General features: G+C 38.8%; 2 protein-coding genes across 2 annotated transcripts; both read left to right on the top strand.

Moving 5' to 3' along the window:
• The first annotated feature begins 6 nt into the window (after window positions 1-6).
• rhbdd1 (rhomboid domain containing 1) lies at window positions 7-2,975 on the top strand. The gene is made up of 6 exons (XM_055167019.1): window positions 7-257; window positions 345-477; window positions 596-684; window positions 1,718-1,765; window positions 1,835-1,957; window positions 2,041-2,975. The coding sequence occupies exons 1-6, from the start codon at window positions 77-79 to the stop codon at window positions 2,133-2,135; spliced, it is 669 nt and encodes a 222-aa protein (XP_055022994.1). The 5' UTR covers window positions 7-76; the 3' UTR covers window positions 2,136-2,975.
• Window positions 2,976-3,960: 985 nt separating this feature from the next.
• Window positions 3,961-16,179, top strand: galnt17 (polypeptide N-acetylgalactosaminyltransferase 17). Its single transcript, XM_020928762.2, has 12 exons — window positions 3,961-4,285; window positions 5,007-5,341; window positions 5,426-5,609; window positions 7,082-7,248; window positions 8,918-9,092; window positions 10,301-10,498; window positions 10,589-10,706; window positions 11,350-11,535; window positions 11,637-11,774; window positions 12,119-12,214; window positions 12,795-12,956; window positions 15,423-16,179. Exons 2-12 carry the CDS (start codon window positions 5,101-5,103, stop codon window positions 15,558-15,560), a joined length of 1,803 nt encoding a protein of 600 aa, XP_020784421.1. The 5' UTR covers window positions 3,961-4,285; window positions 5,007-5,100; the 3' UTR covers window positions 15,561-16,179.
• Window positions 16,180-16,751: the final 572 nt, after the last annotated feature.

Here is a 16,751-nt window from a genome sequence, read left to right as displayed (position 1 = left end):
CTACTGGCACAAAGACTGGCGGCGTTTGCTGCTTTCCCCATTACACCATGCAGACGACTGGCACCTGTACTTCAACATGGTGTCACTGGTGTGGAAAGGCATGAGGCTGGAGAGACGTCTCGGTGGACCTTATTTCCTGTATTTGCTGTCAGTGTTCTCTGTGCTCACTGGACTGGTCTATCTGCTGTTGGAAGCTGCGCTAACAGAGCTCACTCAGGACAATTCCTTCAGCATGCAATGTGCAGTTGGCTTCTCTGGTATGAAGTTACACTGTAAAACTCCAGCACTGTAAATAACTATAAGCAACACATGACAAAATATAATTGTTTTCTGGTTAATTTTAGGGGTCCTTTTTGGTTTAAAGGTTCTTGTTAACCATTATTTTCCTGGAGGGGTGTCCAGTGTGATGGGTATTCCTATATCAAATCAGTATGCTAGTTGGGCAGAATTAGTGCTGATCCACATAACATCACCTGGGTGAGTTTACAGAAAAATAAGTTTATTATAATGTATTTTATTTACTAAATTTGCACTGATTTCTAAATAATAAGAAATTTGCATTTGTAAACTAGATCTCTGGTGTTGTTTTTTTCAGAACATCTTTTATTGGTCACCTATCAGGTATCCTAGTTGGACTGCTCTACACTTCTGGACCTTTGAAGACCATTATGAAGAAATTTGCAGGTATCACTCACTCACTTTTATAGTTTTTTCAATAGTTTTAGCACATTTTTTGAAACTTGGTTTAATTTGATAATTTCAAACAGGTATCTATAACATGTTCAAGTGGTCAAATCATTTGGAATATTTCTCATCAGTTCACAGTTTTCAGGCTCTTTTCAAAACATTCATTCAGAAGCATACACAATTAGTGAATTCAACTTGTTTTTTTTCAATGCCACAGGTCTGTTCTCAGGTAGTATAGGATGTTGGCCCAAACTCTGTTACTTTCAATTAACAAACTCAAACATGACAGCATCCAAAATCTATCATCAGAGGATTTCACACAATGATTCAGAGTACAAAGACATCCTACAGTAATCGGTAATGTGTGTGTTGTGGAACATCAAACAAAGACATTCATGTCAACAGAACACTGGATATAGGCCATATATCCAGTGTTCTGTTGACATGAATGTCTTTGTTTGATGTTCCACAACACACACATTACCGGTACATATAGCAATTGTTGATGTAATTGATAGAAATTTATATAAATAAATCTGACATCTCTGAATTTTCTTCATCATACATATTTGGAAAAATACCATGAAAAAAAATAAAAAATATATATATATATTTTTTTTTTTTCCTTACAAAAAATCGTATAATATATTGAGAGAAAAGAAAAATAAAACTCTTCAAGTCCCAAATTTCATCGGTATAAAGTGTGAACCTCAATGTCAGACAGTGGTTCTATGTGGGCCCTGAGAGCAGGACTAGGGCTTTTGAGCTGCACTGTCAAATGAATAAAAGAGCACAGAAAAACACATGGCCACAGTTTGGGAGCTTGGACGATAAAATTTGCTTTTGGGGGATGATTTATCAGTAAGCCTGTTTGCATTCTGTGTGAGCTGTTTAGCAAATGTCAATTTTCACTAGAGAAGTGTGTCAAAGTGACTGAAAAAACAAACAAACTGTTTAATAAAATACTGTTTTTTTTATCAGTCTAAAACATATATTATATTGTTCTTTCTTTACTTTGTTGCATGTACAGATATTGTGACTATTGACTTGAGGCCAAGGACACATTACAGTTCCTCTGGTATGTATCATTTGATTATGTTTTGCTGGAATTAAGATTTGTTTTAATACCATTAGTTGTATTTTGCAGGCTACAGTGGCACAAGACATAGTCCCCCAAATGCCACAACACCTAACAATGCAGATTATACAGGGGGACTGACAGAAGAGGAGCAATTAGAGAGAGCTATCAGGAACAGTCTTAATGAAAATGGTAAGTAGTTTGCATTGTTGTCCAAGAATTTTTAAATAATAAACTATAATTAAACTAGTATAAATTTGCTGATGGTTTTATAGAACAAGTTCGACAAAGACAGGCACCTCCTCCTTATGGCTTCCAACTCTCAGAGGAGGAAATGAGACAGCGGAGACTGAGGAGATTTCAACAATAAACTTAAAAACTAAAAAACTCATACATTTGCCAAAAAGATTACCAGTATGCCTTTCAGAAATGTGTCATTTCTTGGTCTGCCAATATTGAAATAGAGATGTTGATGCCAAAGTTACTACATAAGATTTGTTTGAATAATTTACAATTTACAAGTCAAATAATCACTGTGTATTTTTCAAAAGTTTGTTCAGCTTGAAGTCAAAAGTCCAAATGCCTTTTGTTAGATTCCTGTCCAGCACATGAACACGTTTCATAGGAGAATTGCATAACAGGTCCAAGCCTAATGTCCTGCAGCACTATATGAAGAGGGACAGCCAAAATTACTGAACCCCTATGTCCAACAAATGCACAAAATACATTTGAATAGCTTACCAAGTCCCTAACACATGTTGGATGAGGTTCAAATATGGTCCATTGTGTTCATTTTTAAATTACTTTGCTATTAATGCAGAACAATGAAACATGAAATTGTGTTATTTTCTGATGTGAAATTTGTATATAATATATATATATATTTTTTATTTTTACTACTTTGTCTATTTTGATAGCTGAATGTCTATCTAATTTGTGATATTTATCAGATGTTGATTCATTAGTTTTAAACCATCCTTCACTCACAGTCAGTTATCCATGATATTGTTGACTTTGTTTGCTGTTTGCTGTGATCTTAGTCACTAACAATGATATTGCACTTTTAAATATGTTGTTTGGGTGTATGTTTGTAACCAATCAAAGTTAGCAATGGTGCCCTTAATCAAAATGTATTTTTGCTAAAACTGTTTTGAAAGAATATTAATGAAGTGTTGTTTTTATTTACTATACTAAAAAGTATTTAATATCATTAATGCTCATATTTCTTTGCTATTTGTTTGCTATTCGGTATACTTCAAAAATTTTAACTTAAACCAATCAGATTAGTTTGATTCCCATTAAGAAGCTTTGGATTCACATGTCGCAGCAATAATGTAAGTAACCATATGCTCATAAACATTGAACTGGTCATGGCAGCTGTCAGTTATAATTTCAGTCCAAAATGTCTCCTTAATGTAAAACATGCTGGGGATCTGTCTGTCCCTACAGCTGTAACCAGTCTGTATAGTTCTGTTGTTGGCATTTTTGTGGAAGATAATTATATGACAAGAATTATCTTAAATATTTAATAATTTACTAATTGCCTTAATGTGGGAATTTTGTCCTTCAATAATATGGCTTTCTTGGTCCAGTGCCTCCCCATATGAAAGCAAAGCAAGAATTTAAATTTTTTCTTACTAGTACAATCATTATAAAGTTACATTTTCATCCCCCCCACCCCTATAATCATGGAACTCACACACAAATTTCAGGTACTTCTGGCTTGTTATTTCTCTGCTTTACTTCCACTTGCCCTTGCAGTGTGCTACAGTCACAAATCTACCCACTTGTCTTGTTTTATTTGTCATCTACAACCTACTACAGCCTTCTAAAAGGGTTTACCTAGAGTCAGTCCTCTGCATCTCTCATGTCTTTGTGTGTTTCTTGATTTATTGCTGCTGGTGGATTTTGATCTCACTGTGTCTTTTGTGTCTCTCTCTTGCTCTACACAGCGAGTATCTGGGTGACCCATTTTTGCAGTGCTCCTTGCAAATGAAGCCATACATATTGATACATCATTTACTGAAATGATCATTTAATGTTTTTTTTGTTTTGTTTTTTTTCACAGCCCTAGTTCGAACTTGGATTTAGTCAATGTATTTGGCCTACATTAATTAATTAAAATCATATTTTATTCATGTTCTATGGTATTGAGACTTAAGCTTTAGGGTATGCCAACCTAAGCGTGTAACAACAGGAAGACGCAGTGGCAGAATATACTTAATTTAGCTTGTGCTATCGTGGATTTTATTTTAGAAATCTTCCAGTATCGAGTGGACCTGCTGTGAGAACCCTTTTCCCAGTAATTGCACCTAATTGGGTACAGCTCGGAGGACGCCCCGCCCACTTTCCTCTCTACCATCACTGACCCCATCTAAAAGTATCGCGGCAAACAGCGCACGCTTCTCTGTCAACTCGGCAGATGACAGAAAGAATGAATTAGGATATGATGAGGAATTACATACCGAATGCATAAAGGGTGATTGAAGAAGGAACTGTTCTCTGAGACTGAACTAAAATGTAAGGAGTGCCAGTGGATGTAAGGGGACGCATCGTTACGCATCCGCTATTGCTGCTGCTACCTGCATCCGTGGCTCTCTCAACGTTGCTGCCGTCTGCTACTTGTCACTCAGCTTCCCGAGTGACACTTAGCTAGGACAAATGCACCTCAGGGAGTCTATGAGATCATGTGAACCGCATCGCGTGGAGCTTAAAGGTGCTTTATTAGGCTGCATTTGAATAAGAGCTTTACATTGGAGATACAGGGCAAGGTATTTTTCTCTCTGAATCGCATCACTGGTGGTGCCAATGAAACAGGGTAAAATTGGGAACTTGCTCATCTGTGTTTAACGTGGTACTGCCCTAAAGCTCACATATGTTGCGTTCTTTGTTTAACATCTGTGCTGGTGGACCCCAAAACATCGCTGCTGCAAAGTAGAGCTCACATGAGTACAAGCCTTCGGACTTGCACCCAATCCCAAACCGGACTTCGACTAATCCAGGTGCAAATGGTAAATTTGGGTGTATCCGTGTTACAGATATTAGGCAGCAATTCTTCTTGAAACCACGTGAAAAGTCACATGTGATCCTCTGTCAACAAATATACTGTAGCCTGGGCGTGAATCGATTAATCATAATTATAGTCTGGAGGCCAGTGCCCCTACTTCAAAAGATTAAGTAGGTTTATTTACCAGCTTGTTTAACTGTCATGATTCATTTGTGATTCTGTCCTGCCCTGTAGCTACTTTCAAAGGTGATCGAGTCCTAGATTTGGTGGAGGTGCCTTCACTTTCTTCAGAGTTTTCCTGCTCAACACTGGACGGCCACCCCCTTTCATGGCTGTTGTGTTAAGACGATGGAGAGTCTTACTGGTGCTGAACGTACTTGCGGTCGGTGTCTTCATAACATTTTGGACCACATGCAACACAAGAACTTTCCTGGCCAGTGATCTGGACACTGGGGCTGAGGGGAAGAGGTTAAAGGGCAATGGAACCACGTCAGACTCTGAAATCAGCCATGACCTGCTCCTAAACAGGCTCAGCTCACTTGAGGATGTGGTGTATAGGCAGCTCAATGGTAAGAAACCATGCAAAATCAGCTAATTCCTTTATTGAACCAATCAGAATCACACTTAATAAGACCATTCTTTCTGTATGCCAGGACTATCCAAATCTCTAGGTCTGATTGAGGGCTTTGGAGGTCGGGGGAAAGGTGGACTTCCTTCCACTCTGTCTCCATTGGAGGAGATTGATGCCAAACCGCTGAGGGACAAGTACGGCTACAACGCCTACCTCAGTGACCGGATCTCCCTGGACCGCAGCCTCCCAGATCACCGGCCCAGTCAGTAAGTGCATGCTGACACATAGTTATTAATTGAATATACAAGTGTGACATTTACTTTGTCAGAGCAATGTAGGGAAGTCGTAGTGCATGCAGAAACTTTCAGTTTTAAAATCATTATTTCCCTACTCTTAATATTTATTTGGCCATAGATTCATAGGCCAGAGCCTGATTAGTACTTAAATGGGAGACCACTGGGAATACAAGGTGCCACAGTGGGACAGCAGTGACTCTAGTTGAAACTGCTATTGTGTCTTTAAGCAAAACACTTCTCCCCCCAGGCCTAGTATGAATTTGTGTAATTAAAACTGTGTAATAATAGCTGTAAAATCTTATTTGTGACGTTAATCATTTAACTTGATTTTGAGTCCAGTCATACATGCCGACACTATTTGCTGTGCCTGTGCTTTATGGACTGGTGGGCTCAAGAGCCAGATTCCAGAGCTCACTTGTAACAGTGTCTTTTATTGTTATGTGGTTCACAGAGCTGTAGGAAGTGTGTATGTTCAGGCTTCACAGCAGCTCAGTCTCAGAGGGCTGCTTTGTTTGGCTGAAGGCACAACTAGGGCTGGTGGTGGGAAGTGATTCAAATGCGCAAAGTGAATCTGAATGTGAAAAAAAAAAATCAGTGTAATGGTTATATTTATTAAAATAATTACCGAAATGTTCCAGCATTCTGGTGTCATTTAGAAGTCATATTTTTGCACCTCATCACAGAGAGACCCTTTATTTGTCCCACAATGGGGAAATTCCATTGTTGCAACACATAGGTTAAGAACAGCAAGAGAATACAGTCAGATACTCAAAAATCAAGATAAATAAATATTAGAAAATAAACATATATAAGTTGTTCTCTAATCTATGTGTATAATGTTGTTTCCTCATCACAAACAGACCCGGAGTTGTGTTTTGTTTCATTCACACGTTCAACACATAGACACTATATATTTAGGCTGAGTTCTTCTCTGAAACAAACAGGACACTATGGTCCGCCATGTGATTTCATGTGGCAAGACGGGAAGCGCTCCACTCACTGTGTTTTTAAACTCCATACACCTTCACTAAAGTCAATTTGTATAATTTCAGACCTGAAATTACCAGTCTCTATGAAACAAAAGGTGAAAGGTAGGCATAGGTGGAACCGAGCATTTGAGCTTTGGACATGTAGACAGACTACTAAGAAAGAGGGTGTACATGAAACAAAACAACTCCAGGTGTGTTTTTGATGAGGTAATAACAATATTATAACATGGCTTAAGGGTCACAAGAGTAATTTTTTGCATAGTATAGGACCTTTAAACACAAACAAATTAAAATAAAGCTGTTAAAGAGTTGTAATTATCCATGGGTTTACAGACTTTTAACTTTGATTTCTTTAAACGTTGATGTTAATGGTTTTATTTTTCTAATCCTCTACACACACTCTGGCTGTGTACATACAGTGACTTGTCTATTTTGTGTCCTGTGTTTCTCCAGATGTAAAACACTTAACTACCCCAGAGATCTACCTCAGATCTCTCTTATCTTTATCTTTGTGGACGAGGCCCTGTCAGTGATTCTGCGCTCCGTTCATTCAGCCGTCAACTACACGCCGGCCCATTTGCTCAAAGAGATTATACTTGTGGATGACAACAGCGAGGATGGTCAGTGAACTTCATGGTCATTGAAGCTACTTTTTAGGTTTCCATTTATTGTGTGGAGGGAGATTAAACACACACTCTACAATTCTTTCCCCAGATTATTTTGGAATGTTCAGTGTGTTCAATGGTAACTGGAGTTACATACTACATATTCAGTCTTACTGAGACATACATTTTGTATAAGTTTCCTGTTGGAGCACAAGTGTGAGGCATGGAGCTCTGAACAAGAGGTGTGGTGTGCCTTAATAATAAGATACAACTTTAATAATAACTTACTATACCCTAATAATAACTTCCATTGGGAAGTGTTTGGTGTGAAGCACAAAAAAAGAGGTGTGGTGTACCAAAATATCAGGTGTGGTGAAGCACACTGACTGAGTGATGGGGCGTGTTCAGTGAATTCCCTGAATATTCTGGTGTGTTATTCGGTGAATTGCTAGCATTGTAAAAGTAGAGATTCCTGCTCATGGCGCTGCACCTCCCAGGTTGTTATATGACAATAAATGTATTTCACAAACCGGTTTGAGACGAAACACAGTGAACACCCATGAAACGAGAATGTGTATGCACGGGCCTACAGAGGTGCGCATAGGTAAGGGGGCGCACATGTTTGTGGAACACAAGCCCAGCCAGTTCTGTGATGGCCCATCCACAATTTTATAATCCTGGTGCATCTACTGGTGCATACTTACATCGTCGGGCTCTGGAGCTGTTTTTTTGTACCCATATATATTGCCCATATATATTTTTCTTTTTCTTTTTTCCCCTCTTTGCTACCTGGTACACAGACATTACCCATTCTGGCAGTGATTTTAAATGCCACAGTGGTTACAGGTTGGTTCAGATGCCACCACCATATATGTACCTGTACCGTCCCACTCCAGACCCCTAGCCCGATTGGACACAATCATGTGCTAGTATGTGCTACTGCCAAGGTCGGAGAGTATTATGTTACAGCAGTCAATAAGGACATACGGAATACACAGTACGTGGAAACAATTTGCAATAATATGTGTAGCAAAAGCAATAACAAATGTACAGCAATAGCAGGATATCCAGAATCTACTCTCCCTACACATTGAGTTCCTAACTGGTCCTAGAGGAGAATTCTAGCCATGTTGACCAGGTAGTGTCCAAGGAGAAAACGTCTATTGTATCTCAGTACTGGATAAATATTAGTTCAGTATATTCAGAATATGTCAGTTTAAATGTGCACTATGTAATGTTTTGGTTGGGAGCCTGTCTGCCTGGAGTGTTCCACAATATCTCAAAAATGCCTAAAAAAAAGCACATTCTGACTGAGCGGGGTTGCCTCTCCACAGATCTGACCTGTAACTTGGTCTTGTTTGGTCTCCATGATGATAGAAATATTTAATGCCATACTGTGAACATTGCAGACAAAGCAATAACATCTCCACAAATAAAAGCAATTGACAGATCCTCCACCAGAAAAGTTACACAATGCTCCACAAAATATAAATAAACTTTCACTCTGACCCATATGATAACCTAGACTATCTCTTGAGTTAAGAGCTTTTACTTTACTATCTACATTTTTTTTTTAAATATATAAATTGTTTCAAAAATATATATCATCAAAGTAACAATATTTTCCTACTTACTAATTTCATGTCAGTATAACAGCATTTCTTATTCAATTGTTTAATTACAGAACAGCTGAAGGCTCCATTGGAGGAGTATGTGAACAAGCGGTATCCAGGTCTGGTGAAAATAGTGAGGAACCAGAAGAGAGAGGGTTTAATCCGTGCCAGAAACGAAGGTTGGAAAGTGGCCACTGGAGAGGTGACTGGCTTCTTTGATGCTCATGTGGAGTTCACCCCATACTGGTAAGTCCAACTGGCACTGACTTTTATTGGGTAATTACTGTTAAGACCATATTAATTGTTTTCTTGGGGGAAAGTATATAAAATGCACATAAATTAGAAGGTTGCAAATATCAAGTTCAATATTGAATGTAAAAAAAATGTAACATTGTACAAAACATCTACAGAGAAGCATGAGTAAAAACAATACAAAAAAAAAGTTAACACAGGAAACATGGTACAACCCAATAAGCTAACTGTCACATTTGTCACATTTGTAGTGTCAGAACATGTTTGAATGAACACTAAATTTTGCATAAAGTGTGCTCACACTATTGACCACTTTAAAATTGGGACTAAACTGGGATTACATTTTGAATTTGGAATTAATCCCAAACCAGGATCCAAAATGATCAAGTGTGAACACACCCTTAAAATCTCCATTGGTGTAACATTAGGCCCACTGAAAATCCTATGTGACTGCACAGTCCCTATTTCTTTACTTTCTAAGAAAACAATCTCATTTCATTTCAGAAAAATGCAGGTACAGACACAGTACAGCGACACTAAAACAGACATTGAACTGAAGCTATAGTGAAAATACATTTAATGCAATAAAAATGTATCTAAATGTGTAAGCAATACAACACTGAGCTAACACAGTTATGCAGGTCCCATATTGATTTTACTGCTCTGTATGCTCTCAGAAATGCTCACATCCTATTCACACAGCATTATCAGACATATGCCCTCCAGAGCTGGGCAGAATGAAATAGAATTAGTAATAAAGTTTATGCAGCTTCGAGTACTTTGTGAGTGAAGTGAGAGTGAAGATATTCAAAAGACATCTGTCTGTGAGTAGTATATCAGCTACAAGATAATAATTGTTACACAAGATTTAGATAGTGACTACATCTTCACTAAATGTATATATAAATGTGTGTGTGTGTGTGTATGTAATATATATGTATATATGTATGTGTATATATATATATATGTATATATATATATATATATATATATATATATATATATATATATATACACACACACACACACACACACACACATACACATTTATATATATATATATATATTATTATTATGAGAGAATAAAATGGGCACTCTAAATCAAAACATTCACAGGCACATAATTTCTGAGGGATTGAAAAAATACAAAGTAATTATTCTTAACAGGGAATTTAAAGGTACAACGTGTGTCTTTTTCTTAGGGCTGAGCCAGTTCTGGCCCGAATCAAAGATGACCGCAGGAGGATTATCTTGCCATCCATCGACAACATCAAACATGACACGTTTGAGCTGGAGCGCTATGAAAACTCTGGCCACGGGTACAACTGGGAGCTTTGGTGCATGTACATCAGCCCTCCCAAACAGTGGTGGGATGAGGGGGACATGACTGCTCCTATCAGGCATGTCTTTTCAGCCTTGGTTTGGATTTTAAAAGGTCCTGTATCATAAATCCCCTATGTAACTTGATTGTGCTGATTTGTGCTTTTCAGGAGTCCCGCTATGATTGGCTGCTCTTTTGTTGCTAACCGAGACTACTTTGGTGAGCTTGGCCTGCTGGACTCTGGCATGGACGTCTATGGAGGAGAGAACATTGAGTTGGGCATCAGGGTATGTGTGTTACCCAGTTTTTCTGTGTTTGACCCTTGTAGAAGTAGAGCAGGGTGCCCCCTCCAACATGGCAGTGCTGATAAATGAGGCCCATTAAGGTGTGTTACTACTACACCTCTCACCTGCACATAAGTGGGCCACAAAGCAAAGATATGCTATGAATAGATCATTTTACACATTTGACACATTTAAAGGTGTAATGTGCAAATAGCCTTCATAATGATGTTATTGCCTTGGCTAGAATGTTCCACAGTATGACTTTAAACTTATCTAAATTGTGACGCCACCAAGCTAAAACATGTGGCTGTTACGAGAATAGAAGAAGTCATAAAATAAAAAAAATGGCATAAAATGGCATGTTTGTCCATTGATCCAAAGGTTGACATATCGAATCCCAAGTCTGTGGTCATGTATGTGTGAATTGGTGAGTGGTTCCTTAAGATAATGCACCTTAAAGATGGAAAAGCGCTATATAAAAATTTGACCATTTGCCATTTTACCATAAAATATTGACAAATTAAAGGGAAAAAAAATGACATTTTAAAGATTTGTGGGCCATCAATTCCAAGTTAAATGTAGGGAAGAGCAACAGTCACCACAGCCACACCATGTCTGTGTGTTGAGTTCTACGTTGCTTGTGCAGGTTTGGCTGTGTGGGGGCAGTATGGAGGTGCTACCCTGCTCCAGAGTTGCCCACATTGCCCGATCGAAGAAACCCTATCACAATAACATTGCATTTCACACAAGACGCAATGCTCTCCGGGTTGCAGAGGTCTGGATGGACAAATACAAGTCCAATGTCTACCTGGCCTGGAATATACCCATGGAGGTGAGGCAACAATGTTTTAGTTAAAGCTATTTACTGTACCTCTGTTGTTTCTCACTAGCCACTATTCAGGAAGTTTTTAATGAATGATTTTGCTCATGCAGAACCATGGCATTGATATTGGAGACATTTCTGAGAGAGTTGCACTAAGAGAACGACTACAGTGTAAAAACTTTGAGTGGTACCTGGATAATGTGTACCCTGAGATGAGGAAGTACAGCAACACAGTGTTCTATGGAGAGGTGAGTGGGAAAGTGGTGTCTAATATAGAAGACATTTATAGGTACTTAAAATTTTCTTAATTAAATTTAAGAACTGAACAGATAAAGATCAAAGACCAATAATTTATAATTTACAAAGCATTACTCTGAGTTACTTTCCATTTGTATATTCAATTATTAATGAATAACACTTGAATAATAACCTAAAAGGTGCAGTATATAACTTTTCTCATAGGTGGTCTGCCACCCTGCATTATGGACAGGTTTTTATGTTTTAACAAGACAAAAATGTATATAATCTCTGTGTATAATGATTTTGAATTTAATTATGATTAATTCTCAGTGATGTTACTATTTAATTCTAGATGCGTAACTCTGAAGCCAGCCACCTGTGCATGGACCAAGGTTTAAAGGAGAACCACACAGTGACACTGCACCCCTGTCATGGCTGGGGTCCTCAGGTATATTTTTCTACACAACAAGTAAAACTTTGTTTTATTTTTTAGAACACTTTGTGGGTCCTTGAGTCAGCAATTGAATGTGCTACTTCCTCCTAAGTCTCTGTGTAATTTGCAAAAACAAAGCTAAAATGCCCTGGTTGAAAGCTGAGGTAGAGCACCATTTAAGAATGCAACAACCGAAGTGTGTCAAAATCACATAATGTATTTCTTTACTATATGAGATGTTATGTTAAAACATTAATGTAAAAGCATATGGTTGCCATCACATCTTACTATTCATTTGTTTCAGCTTTCAATTTTTAGGTGCCATTTCACTATTCAATAAAATATTATAATATGTTTTAAATATGAATATTAGTTTTGAAATGTTAAATGTAATGCCAATGTGAAACCCAATATTAGTTTAAATGACAACATAATGTATATAATTTATTTCCTTCACAGTTACTTTTGCAGTTATTAGTTTCAGGGCTTGTAGTGAACCTTTACCAGTATTTACCAGATTTAAATCTATGTTGAAGACTGTATTTTTCACCTTATACTTAATCTATAATATTCTAATTAATTGTGGTTCTAACAGTTAGGACGTTTTACCAAAGAGGGGCAGTTGTTCCTGGGAGCTCTGGGCAGTACAGGTGATGACACCCGCTGTGTGGTAGATGATCAAACCAGCAGCGTTCCTCAGCTCCTCAACTGTGACAAAGTGACCAACCTCAAGCAGAAGACATGGAACTTCTCACAGGTCAGTGGTCAGCAAGTATATTAACTAGTAGTTTAATTAGCTATGACTAATATATTATGTGCAATTGTGGAAAGAGTGAAAAGTGGAAAATGTACCCCCTTTAATAATACAGGTGACAAATCTGAAATTCAGTAGTGCCAGATTCTTGTTACAATTGACCTTTTAAACCATATTTTAAAACAGTTTTAGATAAACTGGGCCTCATTCATGAATCTTTCCTTAAAGAAACTCTGAGAGAACTCAGATTCACAAAGTGTTCTTAAGCTCGCAAATTCCTTCTTAAACGACATCCATCCATCCATTTTCTTCCGCATATCTGGGACTGGATCGCAGTGGTAGCAGTCTAAGCATGGACTCCTAGACTTCCCTCAACCCAGAAAATTCCTCCAGCTCCTCCGGGGGACCTCAAACAGTTGCGCCTAATTCACCAACACTCAGCTACGAATACCTCCATGCTCATTTACATTTCATTTACATAGAAAATTAATATGTATGTTGTTAGAAACAGGACCTGCAATGTGCACTGGGGCGGTTTGCAGCCGAGTGTGAAGCGGCTGGGATGAAGATCAGCTCTTCTAAGTCTGAGGCCATGGTTCTCGACCGGAAAAAGGTGGCTTGCCCTCTCTGGGTAGGTGGGGAATCTTTGTCTCAAGTGGAGGAGTTCAAGTATCTCGGGGTCTTGTTCACGAGTGAGGGAAGGACGGAACGTGAGATTCACAGGCGGATTGGTGCAGCTTCGGCAGTGATGCGGTCTGTATCGGACCGTAGTGGTGAAGCGGGAGCTGAGCCGAAAGGCGAAGCTCTCGATTTACCGGTCAGTCTTTGTTCCTACTCTCACCTATGGTCATGAGCTCTGGGTAGTGACCGAAAGGAAAAGATCGCAGATACAAGCACTCGAAATGAGTTTCCTCCGCAGGGTGGCTGGGCGCTCCCTTAGAGATAGGGTGAGGAGCTCAGTCACACGGGAGGAGCTCGGAGTAGAGCCGCTGCTCCTCAACGTCGAGAGGACCCAGTTGAGGTGGCTCAGGCATCTGTTCCGGATGCCTCCTGGGTGCCTCCGTCGGGAGGTGTTCCGGGCATGTCCCACTGGGAGGGGACCCCGGGGAAGACCCAGGACACGCTGGAGGGACTATGTCTCTCGGCTGGCCTGGGAACGCCTCGGGGTTCCCCCGGAGGAGCTGGAGGACGTGTCTGGGGTGAAGGAAGTCTGGGAGTCCCTGCTTAGGCTGCTGCCCCCTCGACCCTTCCCAGGATAAGCGTACGAAAATGGATGGATGGATGGTTGTTAGAAATGCTCTTTAACTTCCAAATATGGCCAATATGGGATTTTGAAACTTGTGAAAGTGTGAGGTAGTCAGGTGGAGCGTGTCTATAGACTACGGCTGTTTTACAGCTTCAGAGGCGATTTCAAATGTCCAAACTCACATGAACACACTCAGTCAGGGAATATTTAAGTCATAAACTTATGGAAGTAAGTGGACACTTTTGTCATATTTATTGCACTTTCTGCGATCGTGGACCCACGGTAAAAAGTGAGGGGAGGGGGAGGGAGGGGAGGGAGGGGGGAGGGGGCAGGGGTAGGGATGCATAAGGGGTGCATAAGAGTGCACTCTGGGGGGTCATGAGGGAGTCAGGGGGGTGATGGGGGTGTTGAGTCCAGCACAGTGGTTAGGGTTAGGGTTACCTAGGACAGGGCTGTGACAGTGGCCCATATGGAGAACACTGGGGCTGGGACAAACTGAGGCTCACTGCAGCCTGTATAAAGTGTTAGATCTAATAGACTACATGCTCTATAAAATACCTCATAAATGTTATTACTTACAATCATGGAGGAATTAGAATTTGCATTATCAGAGTAATAATATTATAAAACAGTAGAATTTTTTGTTCTTATGTTCCTGTTTTTCCAGAAGAACATTTTCAGTAAAGAAAACATTTCATGTTCATAAGTAAGCCTTAAGAACAAATTTGTTTGTAAAAAAGTTTCATTAATGAGGCCCAGTGTTTATACAAAACTTTGACTATAGAGTTTAAAGTGGAATTTAATTGTTTTAAAAGTAATAAATTAGATGTACAGGACATTATCAATCTTTGATAATGGTTCCCTCTGTCTTCAGTATTAAATTAAACAATTCTTTCAGACAGGAGAATTTATTTTATTTTATTTTTGTGTTGTGACATGTCTACACAAAAGCAAAATAAACTGCAACTGAAACATGTAAAGAAGGTAAACAAAATGACTCAATAGTACATTATCCATATAGGCCAGGTTATTGCATACACTGTACCTACTGTTGGTGTATGTGATTTGAAGCTGTACCTGTAACATGGTGTGGTCACTAACTTCTTGGAACAGTACAGTAGGACATTTGTCTTTAAAAATAACCCAAGAAATTTATATACAAAAGAAGACAAAATGTATATTTTTGGAATGGTGTAGGCATGTTGTTTTTTTGTCCTCTACAGAATTCTTCAGTGATAAACCAGGCGTCTGGGCGCTGTCTTGAGGTGGTGCCGGCTAAAGTGTATTTTGGACACCAGCTGGTCCTACAGTCGTGCAGAGGACAAAGATGGACCATCAAAAACACCATGAAACAGACATGAGCTCCCAATGAACAGTTTTCCAAGTTGGACTTTGCTGTAGTCCTGGGTGGGTTTCGCATGAGAACATTCACCTCTTGTTTAGCAAGTTTTCAAAGTAATGTTGCCATGGATTATATTGTGCCACAAACCATAATATTTTTGTAAAAAAGCTCATAAATTCCCCCTTAACGAAATTATGCTGAAATATGTTCTGCATTATTTTATGTGTGCTTAGTAAATGTATACATGTAAGACATTTGCACATATTTATGTTTTATCTGGAAATACCCAAAGCATTCTTACATTTTTGTAGTATTTGTTTTTTCATTTGTTTTCTAACGGGGAAGTTTAGATTTATTTCTGGCTACTTTGAAACCCGAGGCCTACTGAAGTTGTCCTTTTTTACTCCATGTTTTCTGTAGCACCAAATGCAGTAATTGTAGCATGACTAACTGTATGTATGAACACAGGGACATATTGTGAAGGGATTTTTCTGTTACATGCTGAGTGCCATTGAGGATGCTGCAGATGGCCAAAAACAAATGAGCTGCAGCCTGAAGCACTTTTTGACATGGAAATGGTTTGAATGGATGAGAACTGTATACAAAACAAAGGAGCCAATTGCAGCTAACTGGGGCTAGAGAGACAAATAGAAACAATGGAGCCCTGAAGTGTGTGATGTTATATTTGATGTTGGATTTCTGCTTCACAAATAAGTCTTCCAATAAACTGCTTTGCTGGTTCTAAATTTACTATTGTTATTATCAGAGATTGTTCGTTTAGACATGGCTTTGCTGTTCACCCAATCTGTGACCGCCACCGCAACATCTTCGTGTAACAGATTTTTATTCTTCACATTTATCCTTTTTTCTTGGCCATCTTGTCTCACAAAATCCTTTGTACTGCCTGCTTATGTGTCAGTACAATACAAGAACAATTTAAATCTTGTCAGGATAGTGTACCCACAACTGCCATTGGGCCCTTAGGCAAGGCACTTCACCCACATTGCCCAGTATGAATGTTGTAAAGCGACTATGAGCTAGTGGAAAAGCAGCATAAGACTTAAGCATTATTATAAGTAGTATGAGTTTCTTTGTCTTATATTGATTCTTTTAAATCTGTCTGAAACATACAGAGTACTCTATACAATTTGAGTTGCAAACATACTATCTTTCTTACTCTCAAAATATTAAAAAATATATTAAAATAAAT

Source organism: Boleophthalmus pectinirostris, unplaced genomic scaffold (genome assembly GCF_026225935.1).
Source record: "Boleophthalmus pectinirostris isolate CB_2022bp ecotype Guang Dong unplaced genomic scaffold, ASM2622593v1 HiC_scaffold_9, whole genome shotgun sequence".
In the NCBI taxonomy this organism is placed as follows: Eukaryota; Metazoa; Chordata; class Actinopteri; order Gobiiformes; family Gobiidae; genus Boleophthalmus; species Boleophthalmus pectinirostris.
This window is presented reverse-complemented; position numbering and strand designations above follow the sequence as displayed.

Coding starts and splice junctions, on each gene's coding strand:
- galnt17 (XM_020928762.2), top strand. CDS start 5,101: ATGGCTGTTGTGTTAAGACGATGGAGAGTCTTACTGGTGCTGAACGTA. Junction 5,610..7,081: donor CCAGATCACCGGCCCAGTCA/GTAAGTGCATGC, acceptor GTGTTTCTCCAG/ATGTAAAACACTTAACTACC. Junction 7,249..8,917: donor GGATGACAACAGCGAGGATG/GTCAGTGAACTT, acceptor GTTTAATTACAG/AACAGCTGAAGGCTCCATTG.
- rhbdd1 (XM_055167019.1), top strand. CDS start 77: ATGGTGTCACTGGTGTGGAAAGGCATGAGGCTGGAGAGACGTCTCGGT. Junction 1,766..1,834: donor GACACATTACAGTTCCTCTG/GTATGTATCATT, acceptor TGTATTTTGCAG/GCTACAGTGGCACAAGACAT. Junction 1,958..2,040: donor GAACAGTCTTAATGAAAATG/GTAAGTAGTTTG, acceptor ATGGTTTTATAG/AACAAGTTCGACAAAGACAG.